General features: G+C 37.4%; 1 protein-coding gene across 1 annotated transcript in view; it reads left to right on the top strand.

Moving 5' to 3' along the window:
- ATRNL1 (attractin like 1) overlaps positions 1-23,954 on the top strand; it is a 794,298-nt gene that overhangs the window by 183,975 nt on the left and 586,369 nt on the right. The window contains exons 16-18 of the mRNA XM_040255081.1: positions 3,798-4,011; positions 5,666-5,854; positions 18,122-18,340. Coding sequence (XP_040111015.1) covers positions 3,798-4,011; positions 5,666-5,854; positions 18,122-18,340 — 622 coding nt within the window. The remainder of the gene's footprint in view (positions 1-3,797; positions 4,012-5,665; positions 5,855-18,121; positions 18,341-23,954) is intronic.

Genomic DNA, 23,954 nt, shown 5'->3' on the forward strand with positions numbered 1-23,954 from the left:
TGTCTTCAAGGGCAGCCCATTTGAGGACTTCAACAGTAAGCTTGCCACAGACCCCACCCCACAGACTGCCAGAATCCCTGGATAGGCTGACTGGAGAAAGGCTTTCCCTGCTGAAGGCAGTCTGTAAAGACTGGAAGAGGTGATTACTTCTTCACATGTGCAGACACCAATGCAAGGCCATAGGAATCATGAAAAATCAGGGAAACATGTTACCAAAGAACAGAGTAAAGCACGTGTAGGGCCTTTTCTAGTGGCTCAGCATAAGGAATCTGCTTGCCAGTGCAGGAGATGTGGATTTGACTCCTGGGTTGAGAAAATCCCCTGGAGAAGGAAATGGCTACCCACTCCACTTTCTTGCCTAGAAAATCCCATGGATATGAGGAGACTGGAGGGCTACAGTCCCTGGGGTTGCAAAGATTTGGACATGACTTAGCAACTAAACAATAACTGACTCAAAAGAAATGGAGATCTACAAACTGCCTGACAAAGAATTCAAAATAACCAATGAAAGAAGCTCAGTGAATTATAAGAAAACACAGATAAACAGCCTAACAATATTAGGAGAACAGTATATGAAAGAAGAGTTAATTGAGTGGTTCAGCAAAGACATAGAGACCATAAAAAAAGAACCCAAGATTAATTAATGGAGCTGAAGAATGCAATGACTGAACTAGATAATTCCACATAGAACTTCAATAGCAGACTCCTAACAGGCAGAATAAAGAGTCAGCAAGCTCAAGTACAAGTCATTTGAACTTAACTAGAGTTCAAAAAAAAGAGAATGAAAAAAAAGTGAAGAAAGCCTAGGGAACTTATTGTAGACCGTAAGGAATCAATGTATGCTTTATGGGAGTTCAAAAGCTCATTTAAAGATATAATGACAGGAAACTTCCCTAATATGGAGGAGGAAATGAACATCCAGAGCCATTAATCCCAAAGGACCTCAAGCAGATTGAACATAAAAAGAGCTTCACCAAGACACATTATAATAGCCCTAAATAAATCCATGCATTTACGATCAATTGATGATTGCCAAAGGTGTCAAGAATACAGGATGGGAAAAGGACAATCTCTTCAATAAATGATTTTGGATATTCTTATGCAGAAGAATGAAAGTGGATTCTTTTTCTCATACCATATACAAAAATCAATTCAAAATAAAGACTTAAACTTTAAGACTCGAAACTGTAAAATTTCCAGAGGCAAACATGCAGAACAGTCTTGTTGACATTGGTCAGGGCAGTGATTTTTTTGAATGTGAGCCCAAAAGCACAGACAAGAGCAAATGAGATTGTGTCAAACTAATAAGTTTCTGCATAGCAAAGGAAATAATCATCAGAATAAAGAGACAACCTGAGGAATGGGAAAAAATGTTTGTAAACCGTGTATCTAATAAAGAGTTTTGTCCAAAATATAAAAGGCACTCAAGCATCTCAACACACACACACACACACAAATAAACCCAGTTAAAAAACAGGCAAAGGACATAAGTAGATATTTTTCAATGAAGACATACAAATGGCCATCAGGTATATTATAAAAAGTTCAACATCACTAAACGTCAGGGAAGTGTGAATCAAAACCAATTGAGATATCATCTCACATTTGTTAGAAGGGCTATTGTCCAAAAGACAAGAGATAACAAATATTGGCAACAATGTGGAGAAAAGGAATCCTTATACACTGTTGGTGGGAATACAACTAGTATAGTCAATTTGGAAAACAGCATGGAGTCCCCCCACCACCAAATTAAAAATTAAGTAGCACTGTTGGTGCCACACTTACTTATATATCCTGTGCTGTGCTTAGTAGCTCAATCATGTCCGACTCTTTGCGACTCTATGGACTGTAGCCCTCCAGGCTCCTCTGTTCATGGGATTCTCCAGGCAAGAATACTGGAGTGGGTTGCCATGCCCTCCTCCAGGAGATCTTCCCAACCCAGAGATCGAACCCAGGTCTCCTGCATTGCAGGTAGATTCTATACCATCTGAGCCACCAGGGAAGCCCAATTCTATATCTTAATTAAATCACTATCTTGAAGAGATATCTGCACTTCTAAATAGCCAAGTTATGGACATAGCTTAAGTGTTCATGAATGGATACATGGGTGGATAAATATACAAACATAAATATTTATGTACATTTATATACACACATGCATAGTTTTATTCAGACTTAAAAAAATCAGGAATTTCTGTTTTTAACAACATGGATGGGCCTGGAGTCACATTTATGCTGTGTAAAATAAGCTAGACTTAGACAAATACTGGGTGTTCTTATTTATATGTGGAATCTAAAATGGTTGAGCTCATAAAAGCAGATACTAGAATAAAGGTTGCCAGGGGCTGGGTATAGGAGAAATGTTTAGATGTAGATCAGAGGATACAAAGTTTCAGTTATGCAGGACAGTAAGTTCTGGAGATCTAGTGTATAGGACAGTTGACTGTAGTTAATACTATATTGTAAACTTGAAATTTGTTAAGAGAGTAGATCTTATATGTTCTTACCACACACACACACACACACACACACACACACACACACACACACAAGTTATATGAGGTGATAGGTAATGTTAATTACCTTGATGTGATAATTTACAATGTGAAACACATATACCAAACAAATATGCCATACACCTTATATATGTATAATTTTCATTTATCAATTATACCTCAGTTAAGCTACAAAAAAAGAAAATTAAAATCTCAAAAAGAGATGTATAGCTCTAAGCAGAAACAAGACAAGAAAAAGAGATGTTTGCAATCTAAAAAGATTTGTAAGGAGAGTAGCTTAGCACAAGAATATATCATTATTTTGTCAGCCTCATTAGAATAGCCTTTTAAAATGTAAGAATGATTAAAATAATTTAGGAATGATTAAAATATATAAATACAGAATATATTTTGTTTTTAAGCTGCTTTTGAAGTATTGCTGAGAGTGCTAATATTTACTTTCGTGGCATTTATCAACCTCTGTTAATTAAATTTTAGGCAACAGTGTCAAAGATCTTTATTATTTATTTCTTGATCTCTTTAATAATGAAAGTAGATGTCTAATTTTATCTAAAACTGCACTTAAGTCTTACTGTACTAGTAGGGGTCTGATCTGGAAGAGAGGCACTTCTTTGTCTCTTTGTGAACCTATTGTGAAGTCTTCACTCAGCCTTTGTTCCTGTTCATGGTTTTGTTTTCTATTTTCTCACAGTGCATATAATGGCACTTGAGCTTTAGATTCTTAACTCCATAACTCATTAGATTGATGGTAGCAGTAGTAATAGCAGCTGCAGCAGAAATATCAGTAACAACAGTAGCAATACAATATATTGTTTTTAAAAATGATCTATTCTCATAAGTGGAGGAGGAAATGGCAACCCACTCCAGTATTCTTGCCTGGAGAATCCTGTGGACAGACGAGCCTGGTGGGCTGCTCTCCATAGGGTTGCACAGAGTCAGACATGACTGGAGCGACTTAGCATGCATGCATGCATTTCATAAGATAAGTATGTATATCAGATACCCCCATTTTGTAGAATAGGAAACTGATATTCACAAAGGTTAAATAAATGACCTGAATCGTGTCGCTAAATGTATAGTTTAAACATAGTGTTCTATTATGCATCATCTTCCAAGATGTCCTAGGATTGTTCATTTCCCTTGGTATTAGATGTTATTAGAAAGGTACTATGATATATTTTAAAATGTAATTTTTAAAGATAATGAACTGTTTGCTAAGGAATGTGACACAGGAATTTTACATCTTGCTTCTAAAAAAATGTTGCTTTTGCTTGTTTACAGAAAGTATCACCTTGGGTAGGCTTACGCAAGATCAATATATCCTACTGGGGATGGGAAGACATGTCTCCATTTACAAATACAACACTACAGTGGCTTCCTGGTGAACCTAATGATTCTGGGTTCTGTGCGTATCTAGAAAGGGCTGCAGTGTCAGGCTTAAAAGCTAATCCTTGCACGTCTATGGCAGATGGGCTTGTCTGTGAAAAACCTGTTGGTAAGTAGTCCAGTAAACTAATGTTTCTTTAAAGATGTAATTTATATTTCCAACTCTTCTTCCCACATCCCTCTTGCAGCCTGTGATCCTACATAGGCCTGAAGTAACTGTTACCATCTTTTAATGATGCTGATTTCTGTGTAAATTTTATCTTTGTCCACTTTCCCCGTTTACTGTTCGTGACCTCAGCATTAACTTGTAAAAGTAATAGATTTGTATTGTTTTATACAATCTTTATTTCTTGGTTAAAATAGTGATGTTCTAATAATAATCTGTTCTTAATTTTTTTACTGTGTTTTGCTTTTATAATAATAGTTGTTGTAAGAAAGATTAATCATTAAGATTAACAACAAATTTAGAATCATTTTAATCCTATAGCTCTATTTCAGTTGGCAAGTGAAAAGAAACATTCCTGTTACATCCTTTGAAATGGAGTTTCATTAAGTGAGAAAGGAGTACTGAATTCTTTTCTCTTTTTAAATATCATGTTTTGTATTGCAGTGAAATATACATAATGTCAAACTTAATTTTAGCCATTTTTTTCATTCAGTGGTTTTGAGATATGATTGAGATTTCTAAATCATTTTTAAGTGTCGAGTTCAGTGTCATTAAGTACATCCACATTGTTGTTAATCTATCAACACTATCCATCTCCAGAACTTTTTCATCTTCCCAAACTATATCTCCATATCCATTGCACAATAACTCCCAATTCACCCCTCCCCAACCCCACTGCTAAGTATCTCATATAAGTGGAATCATGAGGTATTTGTCCATTTGTGACTGGCTTATTCCCTTTCAGAATAATGTTCTCACAGTTCACCCATCTTGTAGTATGTGTCGGAATATCATTCCTTTTTAAACCTGAATGTTTATCCATTGTGTTTATATTCCACATTTTCTTTACCTCTGCGTACATTGGTGGACACTTGTTGCTTCTACCTATTGACTATAGTGGATGATGATGCTGTGAAGATGGGTACAAATAACTGTTTCAGCTCCTGCTTTCATGTCTTTGTGTATATAGCCAGAAGTGGAATTGCTATATCATATGGTAATTCTGTGTTTAATTTTTTGAGGACTTGCTATACTGTTGGCTACAGAAGCATCACCATTTTACCATTCCTAGAAGTGGTGTACCGGGTACAATTTCTCCACATCCTTACTAGCATTTGAAACATCGCAATCCAAATAGATGTGATAAAGATTATGTTTTATGTTAAACTTTTATAGTAAATTGTATTGTTAATTGCTTTTATAAGGTATGGAATGTTTATATTAGTAGAAGGGTGGCTAGCTTGAAAAGTAAATAATGATAAGTGTACATATTATCTAGCCAATAGAAACAAAAGCCTAAGTCATGTATTACATTGCTATTAAACAAATTTAAGTTATACAATTTTGTGTACTTTGTAAAGGATTAAAATTTGCCAAGGCATTATAAATTTCAAAGTAGATAATAAATTTAAGAAGTGTTGACAGGCCATCTTCATTCTCATTTTACCTTATATAATTTTGACTCTAATATTTATTCCAAACTTGGCTTCTTTGAAACCTTCCCTAAACAACAACAAAATGAACAAAACCCACATCCTTGTGTCAAAAAAGCAGTTAATAAATAAAATTTATTAATACATTTGTTAATTTATTCCAGTTAGTCCAAATCAAAACGCGAGGCCGTGCAAAAAGCCCTGCTCCTTAAGGACGTCGTGCGCCAACTGTACGAGCAACGGCATGGAATGTATGTGGTGTAGCGGCACCAAGCGGTGTGTTGACTCTAACGCCTACATAATCTCCTTTCCATACGGGCAGTGTCTCGAGTGGCAGACTGCCACCTGCTCTCGTAAGTGTTTCTCTAGAGTCACTTTTTGTTTAACTGCAACATAAATCCCCTTTCTGTGATGGGCCGATACATTGAATGTTTGAGGAAGTTTAATTTAAAAAAATGAGAAAAAGATGCTGTTGCTAGACCTTCCTTTTAGCTCAGAAGGTAGAGCATCTGCCTGCAGTGCAGGAGACTCAGGTTCAATCCCTGGGTCGGGAAGATCCTCCGGAGAAGGGAGAGGCAATCCACTCCAGTGTTCTTGCCTGGAGAGTCCCATGGACAGAGGAGCCTGGCGGGCTACAGTTTGTGGGGCCGCAAAACGTTGGACATGACTGAGCGATTAACACTACACTACCATTAACAATTGCTATTTACAATTAAAAACTAGTTTTAAAGCCTCTTAATGCTACAAGCCCCTGATTTACATTATACCGTCATTTTGAATTCCAGTAATTTTCTTAGCCTTTAACATTTTGCCATGTTTGTGCCCCCCAAACTCTGAGTGTGTATTGAAGACAGTGAAATACTTCATGAAAGTGCTCCTTCAGAAGAATCATGTATTGCTTCACTGTGTTTCTTTAGTATCCTTTAATCTAGCAACTTCCCATGTCTTCTTTTTTTCCCCAAGTGTGATTTTTAAAAGAATTTACACCAGTTGCTTTGCAGGTTTCCTAATTTGGATTTGCCTAATTGTTTCCTTATGGTTAGATTCAAGTTAAGCATTTTTTGATGAGGATATCATCACAATGGTGGTATGTTGGGTTGTTGGTTAGTTGCTAAGTCACGTCCGACTCTTTTGTGATCCCATGGTGTAGCCCTCCTGACTCCCTTGTCCATGGGATTTCCCAGGCAAGAATCCTGGAGTGAGTTGCCAGTTTCTCCTCCAAGGGATCGTCCCGACTCAGGGATTGAAGCTGAGTCTCTTGTTTCCTGCATTGGCAGGTGGATTCTTTACCATTAGTGCCACCTGGGAAGCCCTTTCTTCTCCTTGGGACCTAGCCAAATCCGTATTTGTTCCATATTGGGCACCACTGTTGCTTAGAGTTGAGACAAAGGGGTGATTGCTACCATGTAGACTAGAACTTGCAGGCTGCAGCTGTTGTGTGCATTTATCTTCCCAGGCTCTTGGTATCAAGTAGAGAGGTGTTCCTGGGATGGGATGGCTGGGCATGTGTGTATTGAGCTCCCTGTTGCTCTCCTTTTTTAGGAATTTTGATAAAGAACAGGAATATACTTGATCAAGACTGTAGCAGTGGGTTTGTTGCAGGCATAAAATGGTCTTGCTGTCACAGAAAACGTCTTATAACTAGGAACCAGCTCCCCAAGAGAGTTGAATACCAGCCCCAGGTACTTGTGGGGAGTTGAGACGTTGCTCAGCCTTTCCTGCCTTAATTGCTGCTTTTGTTTCTCCACAAATATCAACGTTTAGTGAAAGATGCCTGGCACAAAAGATTATGTATGTGTGACCCATTTAGATAAAGTTAGGCAAAACTATGCTGTATCATTTAGGAATGAATTTTTTAGGTAGAACTGTTGGGTAAGATTTTTATAAATGTTGGCTAGTGGATGCTGCTGGGAAAGATTAGAGGTGCTGATTAGGAAAAGGGTAGGGAGGCAGTGTTCTGCTTCTAGACTGAATGCAGGCACAGAATATTCATTTACAATAATTTCTCAATCTCACGTGTTTCTTTATGTAGTTCTCTGTAGGTGTGTTATATTTCACAATGAAAAGAAGTCTAAAAGGTAGGGGAAAAGGTACTTGGAAAGTCTCCAAGCTCTTAAAATTTTAAGAACTTTCTAAAAATTATTTAGAGTTGTCTAAGTTGTCTTCTCTGTTCATAAATCTTTCTTATATTCCATTCTTTCCTTCTCATTTGTTCGTCTTCTGGAAAATAGTCTTCAGTAATTCTTTCCAAATAAATTGTTGGTTAGTAAGCCTTTTGGGCTCTCCGGGTGGCGCTAGTGGTAAGGAACCCTCTTGCCAATGCAGATTAGATGTGAGAAACACAGGTTTGATCCCTGGGTCAAGAGGATCCCCTGGAGGAGGGTGCGGCAACCCACTTCAGTTTTCTTGCCTGGAGAATCCCGTGGACAGAGGAGGCTGCCAGGCTGCAGTCCATGGGTTCGCAAAGACTCAGACATGACTGAAGTAACTTAGCATGAAGTAAACCTTTTGAACCTTTGCATTTTTTCATATTCACTTGAATGATAGAATACCTGGGTGTAGAGTTCTAAATATTTCCTTCCTTAGACTATCTAGCATTTGGTGTTGTGGGTTAGAATTTTCATGCCAGTCAAATATTCTTTCCTTTATAAGACATCTTTTTTCCCCCCTATTTTGGAGAGCTTAAGACATCTTTTTTCCCCCTATTTTGGAGAGCTTTAAAAACTTTTCTGTTTATCCCTGGCATTAAGAATTTTGCAATTTATCATTCATTCAGTTTCCAGTAACTGATGTGGATTTCAAAAATGGATTCTCATTGGCTTTTTTAATCTGGAGAATATTTTCTTTCTTCATTTGCTAAGAATATTCCTTAATGTCATAGATTGTTTTCTTCTCTTTACTCTTATTGGAAATCTTAAAACAGTTGTTAGAATTTCTGGGTATATCTTAACAGCTCTTGTTTTTGCATTTTTTTATTGTAATATAGTTTATTTACAATATTGTATTAGTTTCAAGTGTATAGAAAAGTGTATAGATTCAGATATATATATATACACACATATACATATGTATATATATATTCTTTTTTCAGATTATATTCCATTATAGGTTATTAAAAAGATAATTGAATATAGTTTCCTGTGCTATATAGTAATTCCTGTTGCTTATCTATTTTGTGTATAGTAGTTTTTATCTGTTAATCCTGTACTCTTAATTTAGTCCCCCATCCTTACCCTCCCTTTGCTCTTCAGTGATAAGTCCATTTTATAAATCTGTGATTCTGTTTCTGTTTTGTGTATAGATTAAATTATTTCAAGGTTCTCTGTATATGTGATACATAATATTTGTCTTTCTCTAACTTCCTTCACTTACTATGATAATCTCTATGTCCATTATGTTACTGCAAATGGCAGTATTTCATTCTTTTTTGTGGATAAGTAATATTCCATTCTATACACACACATCTTTTTTTAATTTATTTTTTAATTGGAGGAAGATTGCTTTACAGTGTTGTGTTGGCATCTGTGTACAACAACGTGCATTAGCCATAATCATACATATATGCCTCCTCCTTGAGTCTCTCTCTCCTTCTCCCATCCCACCCCTCCAGCATCACAGAGCACCAGGCTGAGCTCCCTGTGTTACATAGTAACTTCTCAACAGCTATCTGTTTTACACATTATAGTGTATACATGTTGATACTGTTTTCTCCATTCACCCCACTCTTTCCTTCCCCCACTGTGTCCACAAGTCTCTTCTCTACATCTGTGTCTTCATTCTTTCCCAGCAGATAGGTTCGTCAATACCATATTTTTAGATTCTACATATGTGTATTAATATAGGATATTTGTTTTTCTCTTTCTGACTTACTTTACTCTGTATAACAGACTCTAGGTTCATCTGCCTCACTAGAACTGATTCAAATTCATTCTTTTTTATGGCTGATTAATACTCCACTGTATATATGTACCACATTTTCTTTATCCAGTCATCTGTAGATGGACATCTAGGTTGCTTCAATGTTCTGGGTATTGTAAATAGTGATGCAGTGAACACTGAGATATATATGTCTTTTGGAATTGTGGCTTTCTCAGGGTATATGTCCAGTAGTGGGATTGCTGTTTCATATGGTAGATTTTATTCCTACTTTTTAAAGAAATCTCCACACTGTTCTCCATAATGGCTTCATTAGTTTGCATTCCCACCAACAGTATAGGAGGATTCCCTTTTCTCCATATCCTCTCTAATACTTGTAGTTTGTAGATTTCTTTTGATGATGACTATATTGACTGGTATGAGGTGATACTGATACTTCATTGTAGTTTTGATTTGCATTTTTCTAATAATTAGTGTTGTTGAGCATCTTTTCATATGTTTATTGGTCATCTGTATATCTTTGGAGAAATGTCAGTTAGGTCTTCTACCCATTTTTTGATTGGGCAGTTTTTTTTCTGATATTGATCTATATGAGCTGCTTATATATTTTGGAGATTAATCCTTTGTCAGTTTCAATTGTTTTCTCCCATTCTAAGGGTTGTCTTTTAATCTTGTTTATTGTTTCCTTTGCTGTACAAAAGCTTTTGTGTTTAATTAGGTCTCATTTGTTTATTTTTTATTTTATTTCCAGTGTACTAGAGGGTGGGTCAAAGAGGATTTTGCTGTGATTTATGTCACAGAGTGTAGTGCCTATGTTTTCCTCTAAGGGATTTATAGTTTCTGGCCTTATATTTAAGTCTGTAATCCATTCTGAGTTTATTTTTGCACACAACATCTTTTTAAGCGAGTCATCTGTTGATGGGCGCTTGAATTGATTGTTTCCATGTCTTGGCTATTGTAAATAGTGTTGCTGTAAACATTGGGGTGTGTTTATCTTTTCAAATTAGTGTTTTTATCTTTTCTTACAGCTTTGGCTGAATAAGAGACCTCTTGCCAGTTTCCAGTTGGTTTTCTGTGAAAATTGTTCCACTTGTAGGTCTGTTTCTGTTTTGTTTGTGGGGGGAGGTGTGCTCCATTCTGCCGTTTTGATCCTTGTAAAAGTTGAGTATGTCTTAAATTCATTTGTATTTTCCATGTTGTTGTTTGTTAAATGAGGTTCAAATATTTTTCCTTTTTTATGTTTTCTAAAATCTGGAGCTTTTTATCTATTTAAAGTGAATTTTTGAGAACCTTGTAATCCCATTGTAAAGACTGAAGCTACATTTTTTGAAAGGTAAATAAAAATGATTAACTATTTTAACACAGATAAGAACTTCAGTTTGACCACAGATGAACCAAATGATGATAACTACTGTTGGTGAGATTGTTAGCTAGGCATGCATGGATCAGTTCTTTAGACCTGCTTTCCAGTTCAGTCGCTCAGTCGTGTCCACCTCTTTGCGACCCCATGAATTGCAGCACGCCAGGCCTCCCTGTCCATCACCAACTCCTGGAGTTCACTCAGATTTATGTCCATCGAGTCAGTGATGCCATCCAGCCATCTCATCCTCTGTCATCCCCTTCTCCTCCTGCCCCCAAAACCTCCCAGTATCAAAGTCTTTTCCAATTTGGCACTCTTGATTTTTGATGTTTTGCTTCTTTTGTTTTCTTGATTGTTGTAGAGGCTTATTTTCTACTTCTTGTTTGTTCCTTGAATAGTTAGTCTAGTCTGCTGGATTTTCTATTTCTATAGGTCTTTTCTTTCACTGTTATATCTGTTGTCACATTTGCCTTCCCTGTGGCTGTATATAGCTCATTTGAGCTGGTGATGTCTAATCACATTTGTTTTTGTTCCATAACTTTTAAAATTGTATGGGGTGGGAGGTGGGAGGGGGATTCAGGATTGGGAGCTTGTATACACCCGTGGTGGATTCATGTCAATGTATGGCAAAACCAATACAGTATTGTAAAGTAAAATAAAGTAAAAATAAAATATTAAAAAAAAAATTGTACATCCTGTGCATCCTTGTGGGAACGAGGGGCATTTTACCTTGCCTCAAGGAGCCCTTGTGTTCCTTGAAAGTAGCATTTACCTGGCAGTGACCCACTCCTTATGAACACAAACTCCTTCTCTATTACATTTAATTCTTTTCCATGTTTTTAACTAACAAACATTTACTGAGCAGTGAGGAAATGTCAGAAAATAAAATAGAGACTAGGAATGAAGATGATATCCTTGCTCAAAATCCAAGTGCTTTTAGCAGTCATGTTACTGTTTCAAAATGTTAGCTGCTGAGCAATAGCTTTGTCATGCTTTGCCTTTAACATTGCATTTTTTAAATATGAATTATATGTAATGGATTTATATTATCTTTTTGTGCTATATGTTTCTAGTTATTCACCAAACCTTTGACAGTAGTAAGTCTTCACAACCATTTTTACAGTTATAAATAGAACAGTATTAGAAATGGTCTAAGTTCGCATGCTAGTAAAGTAATGCTCAAAATTCTCCAAGCCAGGCTTCAGCAATACGTGAACCATGAGCTTCCAGATGTTCAAGCTGGTTTTAGAAAAGGCAGAGGAACCAGAGATCAAATTGCCAACATCCGCTGGATCATGCAAAAAGCAAGAGAGTTCCAGAAAAAAATATCTGTTTCTGCTTTATTGACTATGCCGAAGCCTTTGAGTGTATGGATCACAATAAACTGTGGAAAATTCTGAAAGAGATGGGAATACCAGACCACCTGACCTGCCTCTTGAGAAATCTGTATGCAGGTCAGGAAGCAACATTTAGAACTGGACGTGGAACAACAGACTGGTTCCAAATAGGAAAAGGAGTACGTCAGGGCTGTATATTGTCACCCTGCTTATTTAACTAATATGCAGAGTACATCATGAGAAACTCTGGACTGGAAGAAACACAAGCTGGAATCAAGATTGCTGGGAGAAATATCAATAACCTCAGATATGCAGATGACACCACCCTTATGGCAGAAAGTAAAGAGGAACTCAAAAGCCTCTTGATGAAAGTGAAAGAGGAGAGTGAAAAAGTTGGCTTAAAGCTCAACATTCAGAAAACAAAGATCATGGCATTTGGTCCCATCACTTCATGGGAAGTAGAAGGGGAAACAGTGGAAACAGTGTCAGACTTTATTTTTGGGGGCTTCAAAATCACTGCAGATGGTGATTGCAGCCATGAAATTAAAAGATGCTTACTCCTTGGAAGGAAAGTTATGACCAACTTAGATAGCATATTAAAAAGCAGAGACATTAGTTTGTCAACAAACAAAGGGCCATCCAGTCAAGGCTATGGTTTTTCCAGTGGTCATGTATGGATGTGAGAGTTGGACTGAGCGCCGAAGAATTGGTGCTTTTGAACTGTGGTGTTGGAGAAGACTCTTGAGAGTCCCTTGGACTGCAAGGAGATCCAACCAGTCCATTCTAAAGGAGATCAGTCCTAGATGTTCTTTGGAAGGAATAATGCTGAAGCTGAAACTCCAATACTTTGGCCACCTCATGTGAACAGTTGACTCATTGGAAAAGACTGATGCTGGGAGGGATTGGGGGCAGGAGGAAAAGGGGATGACAGAGGATGAGATGGCTGGATGGCATCACTGCCTCGATGGACATGAGTTTGGGTGAACTCCGGGAGTAGGTAATGGACAGGGAGGCCTGGTGTGCTGCAATTCATGGGGTCACAAAGAGTCAGACACGACTGAGTGAATGAACTGAAGCTTTATATTGCTTTTAGAAGGTTGTCTTCAGTGATAATTTGAAGTTTTTTCTTAGTAAATGAAACTTGAAGGAAATTTTTCTTTGTAAATGGGAAACAAGCCACCAAACTGTCTTTCAAAGTAGGTGTGTTTTGTAATCCCACCAGTAATGAACAAGAGTTCCTCTTTCTTCACATTTTACACACTTGCGAGTATTTGGAGGTGTCAGTGTTTTGGATTTTGGCCATTCCAATAGGTTTATAGGGGTTTCCCTGGTGGATCGGTGGTAAAGAATCCATCTGTGAATGCAGGAGATGCAGATTTTATCACTAGATTGGGAAGGTCCCCTGGAGAAGGATATCTCTCCAGTTTTCTTGCCTGGGAAATCCCGTGGACAGAGGAGCCTGGCAGGCTACAGTCCATGAGATTGCAAGAGTCAGACACGACTTAGTGGCTAAACAGCAAACAACAACACATTCCATTTTAGGTAATCTGTAACATCCATCAGCAGTAGAAGAGGAATCATGAAGGCCTAAACTAATAAGGGGAATGGAAATACAGAGGAGGTCATAAAGAGTCGGATGACTAAGCAACTAAACAACAAAAGCAGCATTAGGCTTATAATGATATCTTATTGTTTTAGTACTCAATTCTCTAATCATAAATTATGTGGATCATCTTTTCATATTTGGCATCTGTATATATCTTGTTCGGTGAGGTATCTGTTCAGGTCTTTTGTGTATGAAAATTTTTTTTTTATTGAAGTATATTGATTACTGTATTATGTTCATTTCAGGTGTATAGCATAGTGATTCAGTGTTTTTGTTGTTTATACTTCATTTAAAGTTTCTATGAAATAATGACTGTATTTCCCTGTGCTGACTATATTTCTTATATATACTTATACAAGAATAAGTATAGTCTTGTTACTTATCTATTTTTTTCAGTGTAGTTTGTATCCCTTAATCTCATGTATCCATCTTGTTCCTCCCCACTTCCTTGTCTATTTTAAAAAATTGAGTTTGTTGTTTTCATATTATCATTTTGAATATTCTTTATATGTTTTAAAATCCAACCCTTTATCAGATGTGTTTTTTGCAAATATTTTCTTCCACTTTATGGCTTGTCTTCATTCTTTTGACATTATCTTTTGCAGTGCAGAGATTTAAAATGTGGCAGAGTCAAATTCATCCATTTTTTCTTTCATAAATTGTGCTTTTGGTGTTAGACTGAAACATCATCACCAGACCCAAGGTCATTTAGATTTGCTTATCTTTGGTATTCTAAGAGTTATGTAGTTGTGCTTATATTGCCCATCCCTTCTTGCATGCTGTCTACTTTTTTCTGTTAGAGCCTTTAGCATATTTTTTTGAATCTTTGGCATATTTATCATAATTGTTCTAAATTCCTGATCTGATAATTCCAGCATCCCTGCCCTGTCTGGTCTGATGCTTATTACTCTGTCTCTTCTGTGTGTTTTGCCTTTTGGTATTCCTTATAGTTTTTTTCTTGATAGTCAGATACAAAAGATGGGTAAAAGAAACTGTTGGAAGTAGGCTTTTGGTAATGTAGTAGTAGGATTTGGGGGAGGGGAAGTCTTCTGCAGTCCTGTGCTTAGGTCTCAGTCTTGTGGTGGGCCTGTGCTCTGTACTGTTCTGTGAACTTCACTTCACTAGTACGTCCCAGTTTTTTGTGTGTTTTTTTCTTTTTTTCTTTTTCCCCCTCTCTCAGGTGGTACAGGATAGCTGGAGGGAGCTGAAGTTGTATATTTCTCTTTCCCTACGTGAAAGACTAGAACAGGCTAGAGTTGGTTATTTCCCCGTTAACTGGTTCACTTACGCTCTGATAAAACCCCAGAAGTTTAGTCTTTGTTAAACAGTTTCTCCAGACTTTTTAAGAATAGTGCTCTGGCATATTTCAGAATAGTTCCTTTTCCCCTCCCATTGCCAAAAGCACAATGGGGTTTTTCTTCAGTATTAACTGTGAGGAACTGTTAGAGCTCCTGAAGGTCACTCTTACAAAAATGTCAAGGCTCCTCCCTAACTGGGTTCCCCTGGAGATATGAAGCCTTAGAGTTGTCCACACTGAGATTCCAGCAATTCAGTAGTTAACAGTTCAAGTTATCTAACCCCAGCACTGGGTCCTGAAGATGTTTCCATGCCATTGAGTCATGATTTTCTAATATTCTGCTCTCTCTCCAACTATGGATGCTGTTGTTTGCCCTGTGACCTCACTTGTCTGATGGATCTAAGAAGAGTTGTTGATTTTTCAGTTTGTGGCTGATTTTTCTTTTTGTTAAGATGGAGTGGTGACTTCTAAACTCCTTCCATGCTGGACTGGAAACCAGAAGTCTCCAGTTATCATTTGGTAATATAACTTGTTGGAGATTGATTTTTCAAATTCTTACACATCTCATAAACCATATTGAATATTATAAAAGTTAATTTTTCAAAAAGCCAAAAAAAATAAAGTAAAAAAAATGATTGCTTTGATTACTTATAGCTCATACATAGTCTCCATTCTAGCCATAATTTAGTCAAAATAGCACAGCCTACAAAAACTTTCCCATATTATTGTTTTCTGTAAGAAAATAAAAATCATTAGAGTCTTTCAGTTTTTTAGTTACCACTACAAGGAATGAATATGCTGCTAATTTTTCAGCATGCACATTGCTCTCCACTCTTGAGCAAGAACTAAACCAATATTAACTTCTGTAATAATTTTACATCTAAAAAAAATATAGGAGAGTAGAATGTTGCTCTAAATATGACATTTTGTAGCTCATTTTTAAAGCATAAATTCTAATAAACAGACCATTATTAGTTTGTCATTCAGTCAATGCAAGAAAGACAGGATTCTTCAATCTAAGATTTACCCAGCTGTTTGAAAAGCAACAGAGCAGATAGGCTGTGTTTGAGAACGCGCTTGCTGTGCTTAATCTTTCAGTCATGTCCGACTCTTTGCGACCCCATGGACTGGACCTGCTAGGCCCCTCTGTTCATCGGATTCTCCAGGCCAGAATACTGGAGTGGGTTGCCATGCCCTTCTCCAGGGGATCTTCCCAACCCAGGGATTGAACCCAGGTCTCCCCAGTTGCAGGCAGATATTGTACATTATGTTTCTTTAAGAAATTTGATTGGTTATTTTACTAAAAAAGTTAATCCTAAAATAAATTTTATTTTCCTCAGAGATGTCTATAGACTATAAATATAAAGTCTAGATTTATTCTGGATGAGAGCTAGTAAAGATTTACTTCAGTTTATCATGTGACAGTAAATAATTAGAATGTTCAGCTAGCATAGCCAATTTGATGTTTAACATTATTTCCCATTGGTTTCATACCAACCCAGTATAGGTTTGAAGACAGAATAATCTAGTCAATGGTACTGTGGGCTAGCTACAATCACAGATAAAAGAGAAATATTTCACAGTAAAAAGTCTAAGGAGGAGTATTGTAATATATGAAAGGTTCAGTTATCTAAGGATATTTTAAATGAAGTGCTGTTTAACGCTGTGTACTGCTGAAAAAAATTTTCAGAAAGAAATATGTTCATGTCATTGAATTATTTATCTACAGGGTTAACATTAATCACTTGTGTTCAATGACTCAAAGAATACTCTTCCTTTTAAATTTATTATTAAGGAAATATGGGAGATGGTAGTCATTCTTCACTTTCGTACATCTAGTCCCTGAAATGCTCAGCACTGAAAAAATTTACAACAACAAATCATATTGTAATTGATGAATTCTTTAATCCAATATTCTATTATCCCTGCATGGTCTACAGTATTGAGTTCCTGTTTGTTTGCTGAGAAGCTTATGCTGTTCTTATTTGCAACCCTGGGAGGTGGTGATGGACAGGGAGGCCTGGCGTGCTGCAATTCATGGGGTCGCAAAGAGTCGGACACGACTGAGCGACTGAACTGAACTGAACTGAGGAGCATTCCTCTTTCCAGTAATATTAAACAACTGAGTAACAATTCAGTTATTACCACAACAGAAATGAAACTGAGACGGCCAGAGTCTGCCTTGTTTTTTCCTTCTCTCTGAGGTTCTTCTAGCATGTGACTAGAAGACCATACATGGTACTTCATGCTTATGCGCTGTCTTCTATGGATAAACAATTCCCAAGACAATATGTGCCTTTTATAGCAAAAAAAAATCAGTGAGACTAATTTAAAAAACCTCAGCCTGATACAGGGCATTATGACTTGGGAGTAAAAATTCAAAACATCACATAGCAACTATTGTGAATATGATGGCAGGTGGTAATATGTTCATCCTTGGGAAAGGCATCATGGTGTTCATGGGCTTTGTTGAGGCTCATAGTCTAGATATCAGTTAAACAAAAAAAGGTTGAGCTTCAGTGAGATAATATTCTGCAGCCCTGGAAGTCAGAGAGAAACTGTCCTGCTGGTTGCCTGCTGAGGCAGAGTATCCAGTTTCCATATTCCCGTTCAGTTTGGCTCTTTGAGTGAGATTACTTTTAAACAAGGCATATCAGCCAAATGCTAGTTATCTTGGACCCTTAAGGAGACCATTGTCCATGCTGGCGTCAGCTATCTCAGGTAGTGGGTAAGCATGACTTAGAGCGGACATTCACAGGCAGATGTAGAGTTTTTCCTTAGAGGCACTTCCTGGGCACAAGAAGAGCTAACATTGCTCTATATTACAGACGATGGTAAGTGTGGTCTATGGGCGCCTGCATCAGTTCCCAAAAGGTCCTAGTACTGGCACAGTTCTCAGAAGTGTGTGAATGCTGACTTCATTTTTCTCAATGTCAGTCCATTCATCTCTTTTTTATTCATAATGTATCCTTTATTTGCTCTTGAAGTAATTGCTGCTGCTTATTACAAAAAAATGTTTACATTAACCATAGATGACCCTTTACTGTCTTTTTTCCAGATCATATTAATTTTTCCATTAGTTTGCAATTCCATTTGAATATAAAGTCGTGTAACATATTTGTTAATAATGTTCCTGCCATGCAGCCCAAAATTGTTCTGGATTGAGGACCTGTGGACAATGTTTGGAACAACCTGGATGTGGCTGGTGCAACGATCCTAGTAATACTGGAAGAGGATACTGCATTGAAGGGTCTTCCCGGGGACCAATGAAGCTTGTTGGAATGCTTAATAATGAGATGCTTCTTGATACCAGTCTTTGTCCTAAAGAGAAGAACTATGAGTGGTCCTTTATCCAGTGTCCAGGTAATAAAAATATTCTGAAAGAAACTTTAATTTCTGCTCAAGGACACCAAGAATTACTTTCCTTTCTTATAAAAAGATTTAGGGAAAAAAATAATGAAAATGAGACTGAAAATAAAGGATTAAAAAAATTCTTCCCAATATCCATGTTTGTTGTATAGGTGATATTATGTTTGGAATCATTAAATAGGCTAACCAGATGCATGATATATAACTGTCAGATTTGGTTTCATGTGAACTATTACAAGGAAAAATAATATTGGTTCCATACCAGATTTCTATACTATATAGTCTTTTATTGTTTATAATATAATATCTTAGACTTCAAAGGCAACTCAGAGGATTCAGTCGAGCTTCATGCTAAGTATGGAAATATTTTGTGTAATATGCATGATAGAGTCATTTGACCTTTGGTGTTTGGTGTCATTCAATTTTGAAGGTCAGTAAAGCTTTTAGAGTTTTTAAAATAGAAAGTTGGTTCTTATATGGAATAAAATCAACCTCTTGAAAAATTAATTTATTCAGTGTATTTCTATTGAGTGCCTGCTATGTGCACAGAGTGTTTTACATTCTAGGGACATAACAGTTAAAAAAGTTGACTAAAACCACTGCATTAATTGAGCCTAAAGTGAAAGTCACTCAGTCCTGTCCAACTCTTTGAGACCCCATGGACTATATAGTCCATGGAATTTTCCAGACCAGAATCCTGGAGTGGGTAGCCTTTCCCCTCTCCAGGAGATCTTCCCAACACAGGGATCGAACCCAGGTCTCCTGCATTGCAGGCAGATTCTTTACTAGCTGAGCCAACCAGGTAAACACTTAGTTGAGCCTAATTGTATTCTAATTGAAATTAATCACACACACACAGTGTGTGTGTGGTTATAAGTTAGATGGTCAGAAGTCCTATTAAATAAATCAAGGAAGGGAGGTAAGGCTTGCAATTTAAAACAGAGTGGTAAGAGACGATCTCTCTCAGGAGAAATGGTTATGAAACATCTCAAGTAGATGAGGGAGTGAACCATGGGGCTGTCTGGGGAAAGAATGTTCCAGAAGACACAAGGACTGGGTGAGATAGTTTATTTACGAGATGAACCTGGGAAGCATAATTGAAGCAATAGAGAGTTTCAGAGAAGAGAGGAAAACCAATAATATGTGCATTATGAAGCTGGATACTGTACTGGGAGATACGAACTCAGACCCACTGGGACCTTTGAAGAAATATGTAGAATGCTTCTCAGGGTTAAACCACTGAAGGACTAGGAGAATGGGGTATTGATCCACTAACTCTCCTCCACTGAGAGTTGAGTGATGCCTTTGAGGGTGTGGGACTTCTGCACTGTGCCAGCATGTCTGGTTAATAGCTTGTCCTGATACCAGTAAACATCCTGAGGCAAAAAGGCAGAAGATACTGTGGAACTTGCCTTAGGTGAGGCATTGACAGTGTGCTGCACTGAAACGAGGTAGACTGGGGAAATGAGACACTTCTTCATAAGCTTTAGAAGACGAGGGACCAACTACTGGTTCATACAACAGCATGGCTGAATCTTTAATACATTTCGCCTAGTGAAAGGAGCCAGACCAAAAGGCCACGTGTTGTACTATGGGGATGGAAAAGAGATGAGTTATTTGCCAGAAGTAGTAAAGGCAGAGATTGCCTTCAAGAGGGCTTCACAGTGAAACTTTTGGGGTTATGAAAATGTTCTTCTTAATACTGTGTTGGTTGATAATGCCATACTGAATACTACAGAAAATAAACTTTCCTGACTGCAAATTAAAAAAAAAAAAAGTCAATCAACCAGGATATCAGAGGATGCAAACTGTGACAAGTAAATGTAACGGTATTACGAATGCCATCACTTCATCAAAAAAAATGAGCTGATCGAAGTAACCTTGAAGTAACCTTGGAAAATAGTGTTTTGTTTGGATACTGTGAAACTAAAGCAAAAAATTATATAAACATTATATTCTGATTGGTAAATTTGTTTCTCACATAGTACAGATTAACAGTTCTGACAATACTTTATATGTTTACTAGGTTTGGACAAATATGTAAATTCATTGTGTTTTATGTGAGCCAGGTTTCTCACTGTCAGAGAAAACAGGTAAAAATATGGAGAGTAAAGACTATAAAGAACCCTGTGTGGAATTCCCTGGCCTTCCAGTGGTTTGGACTCTATGGTTCCACTGTAGGAGGTACAGGGTTGATCCCTGTTCAGGAAACTAAGATTCCCCCATGCCCTGTGGCACAGCCGAAAAAAAAAAAAGGGCAAAAAAAACGAAGCAAAACAATAGAACCTTGTGGTATTGGTTTCATGTATAAGCATAAATTCAAGTTTATTTTAATATTTATACATATGTAGGTGTGTGATGTATATATTCATATATGTTCTAGTTTAGTTCTTCAAGAAGGCCCAGAAGCCACAGTACCCCAGTAGCAATGAACATCTTCAGTGCCCACATCCTGGTTTCAAAATACTGTTTCCAATGAAACGAACTAGAACTGTTTGGAGAAATGACTGATTCTACAACTGAGGCAGGGAGAATACAAGATTAGCCTGAAGTATTGCCTAGGCCAGAAAGTAAGAAAGTGCTCAAAACAAAACGAAGGAGAATGGGAGCATGTCAGAGGGGCATAGTCAACCTGAAAGAGTTCTCAGTGGGTCAAATCTGGGCGAAAAAAAATGACTGTATTGGATTATAACCCAAAGAACAGAATACAGATCCATGATTCTTCTGATTTAATGATAGAATAAATAATACACAAGTGAAAATGGATAAATATTTCTTACAGAAAATTCCAAATAATAAATGTAGAATGAAGGACTTCCCTCATGGTCCAGTGGTTAGAACTCTGTGCTCCCAATGCAGGGGCCCAGGTTTGATCCTTGGTTGGGGAATTAAGATCCTGCAGGCTGCACGATGTGGGCAAATAAATAAATGAAGAATGAATGAAGGAAATAAAAAATTACTGTTAGAATCCCACAGTAGTTAAGTGCTGTAAGAAGAATCTGCTCAAGAATGTTCAAATGAGTAGGTGAAACTTTGAAGAGAAACAAGAGATTTGTGTAGCTTCTAAGTATCTTCTTCAAAAGTATTTATTAACTGCTCTGGTGGTTCAAATGTATGTCCACAAATACCTTGACACTTGTTCCTCTAGGAACTGAACTGAACTGAAGTTGCTCAGTCATGTCCAACTCTTTGCGACCCCATGGACTATAGCCTACCAGGCTCCTCAGTCCATAGAATTTTCCAGGCAAGAGTACTGGAGTGGCTTGCCATTTTCTTCTTCTTTCTCTAGGAAGTGGAGCTTAATTTCTTTACCCCCATGTGTGAATTGGACATGATGACTCACTTTTAGTGAAAAGTATGTGGAAGGGAAATATTGTAACTTTACAGTAGAGAACATAAGGTGACATCACCTTGAACAAGTGATCAAGGTTCACACCACCAGTGATAAGTCACGTTAATGTCATGTACCCCTGATGTTATGTGGTAAGAAGGGCACTTCACTTTGTAATATTCTTCCCATTCTTCCCCCAAATCTGTAACCCAGTTTAGTCATGAGCAAACATCAGACTAACCCAGATTGAAGGATATTTTCAGCATACTTGACCAGCACTCTAGGAAAGAATCTGCTTCCAGGCTCATTCACATGTTTGCAGAATTCAGTGCCTGTGTGTAGGACTGAGGTGACTGTTTCTAAGAGCCCAGGAGACCACTTGGGCTCTTAGAGAGTGCTCACGTTCTCTCCCCAATCCCTCTTCCATCTCCAGAACTAACAGTGGAGTCTCCACAATTGAAATGCAAACACCCACATCTTGTATCTCCTTCTTTAAGACCAGTGCCTTTTGAGGGATAAACTGACTGAGTCCATTCAGCATGATCTCCCTTTCTCAAAGCCAGCTGGGCCATGTGACATAACCTAGTCATCAGTCAGTGACTGTCCCATCATATGTGCAGGTCCCTACCACGCTCAGGACTTCCCAGGGGGCACAGTGGTACAGAATCTGCCTGCCAGTGCAGGAGATGCAGGTTCGATCCCTGGGTTGGGAAGATCCCCTGGAGTAGGAAATGGCAACCCCCTCCAGTATTCTTGCCTGAAAAACTCCATGGACAGAGAAGCCTGGCAGGCTACAGTTCATGGGGTCTCAGAGAGTCGGACACAGTGACTGAACACGAGCTACCACACCCAGGACGAGGCCATTAGCATTTGATTAAATAACTGAGGTATTTCCACCTGCGTTCATTGATGCATAAGACTAACCAGCATACCTTACTACAGTTTGCCCATTTATAGTGTGGAACTCAGTGGATTTTAGCATATTCACAGACTTTTGCAACCATCACTACAATCAGTTTAAAAACATTTTATCATCTCCCAGAGAGATCTTGTACTTCCTAGCAGTCACTACCTGTTCACCCTGCCTACCCTTGTCAGCTATGGATTGCCTATTCTGATCATCTTAATAAATTAGTTGTAGTTTTTTTGACTGGCTTCTTTCATACTGGCATGATGATTTCAAGGTTTATCTATGTTGTGGCCTATATCAGTACTTCACTTCTCTTTATTACCAAATAATATTCCATTATGTGAATATGCCATGTTTTATTTATTCATTCGCTATTTGGTGGACTTCTGAGTGTTTCTGATTTTTGGTTTTTAAAATATGCTTCTTGAATACTATGTACAAGTTTATGTGTGGACATATTTTCATTACACTGGGAATGGGATATCTGGGTCAAATGGTAACTGTGTTTACCCTTTGGAAGAACCACTCGACTGAAAGCTGCTATATTATTTTACATTTCCACCAGCAAGGCATGAGGGTTGCAATTATTCTACATCCTTGCACACACTGCTTGTTTCATATTGTTTTGATTATAGTCATCATTGTGGGTGTGAAGTGGTATCTCACTGTGGTTTTGATTTGCAGTTATTTGGTGACTAATGATGTTGAACATCTTTTTATGTGTTTATTAGCTACCAATATTTCTTCTTTTGAGAAATGTCCGTCAGATTCTTTGCCCATTGTTTAATTGGGGTATATTTGTCTTTTTATTATTGGACTGTAAAGCTTCTTTATATATTCTGAATATAATAAGTCCCTTACCAAAGATTGATTTGCAAGTATCTTCTCCCATTCTGTCAGTTATCTTTTCACTTTCTTGATAGTGTCCTTGAAGCACAAGTTTTAAATTTTAATGATGTTTTTTCTTTTCTTTCTTGTGCTGTTGCTTTCATGCCTGTGAAATCATGTGTAATAAAGGATTCCAAAAATTTTCATCTCTATTTTCTTTTTAGATGTGTAGTTTTATCTCTTACATTTAGGTCTTTGATCTGTTTTGAGTTAACTGTCTGTAGGATAAGATAGGGACCCAATTTACTTCTTTTGTACATGACTGTCTGAGTGTCCCAACACCATTTGTTGGAAAGACTATTCTTGTCTTACTACATTTATTTTTAATTTTGTATATATTTTTAATCTTTATAAATTGAATTTTAGTCATTTTATGTTTTCTGTTTCTCTCCTCATTTTCATATTTTACTTTGTATTCTTGAGTATATGAAGCATACTTTAAATAGCTGTTTTAAAAATCCTTCTCTACTCATCCCAAC

The sequence above is a fragment of the Oryx dammah genome, unplaced genomic scaffold (genome assembly GCF_014754425.2).
Source record: "Oryx dammah isolate SB20612 unplaced genomic scaffold, SCBI_Odam_1.1 HiC_scaffold_14, whole genome shotgun sequence".
Taxonomy (NCBI): Eukaryota; Metazoa; Chordata; class Mammalia; order Artiodactyla; family Bovidae; genus Oryx; species Oryx dammah.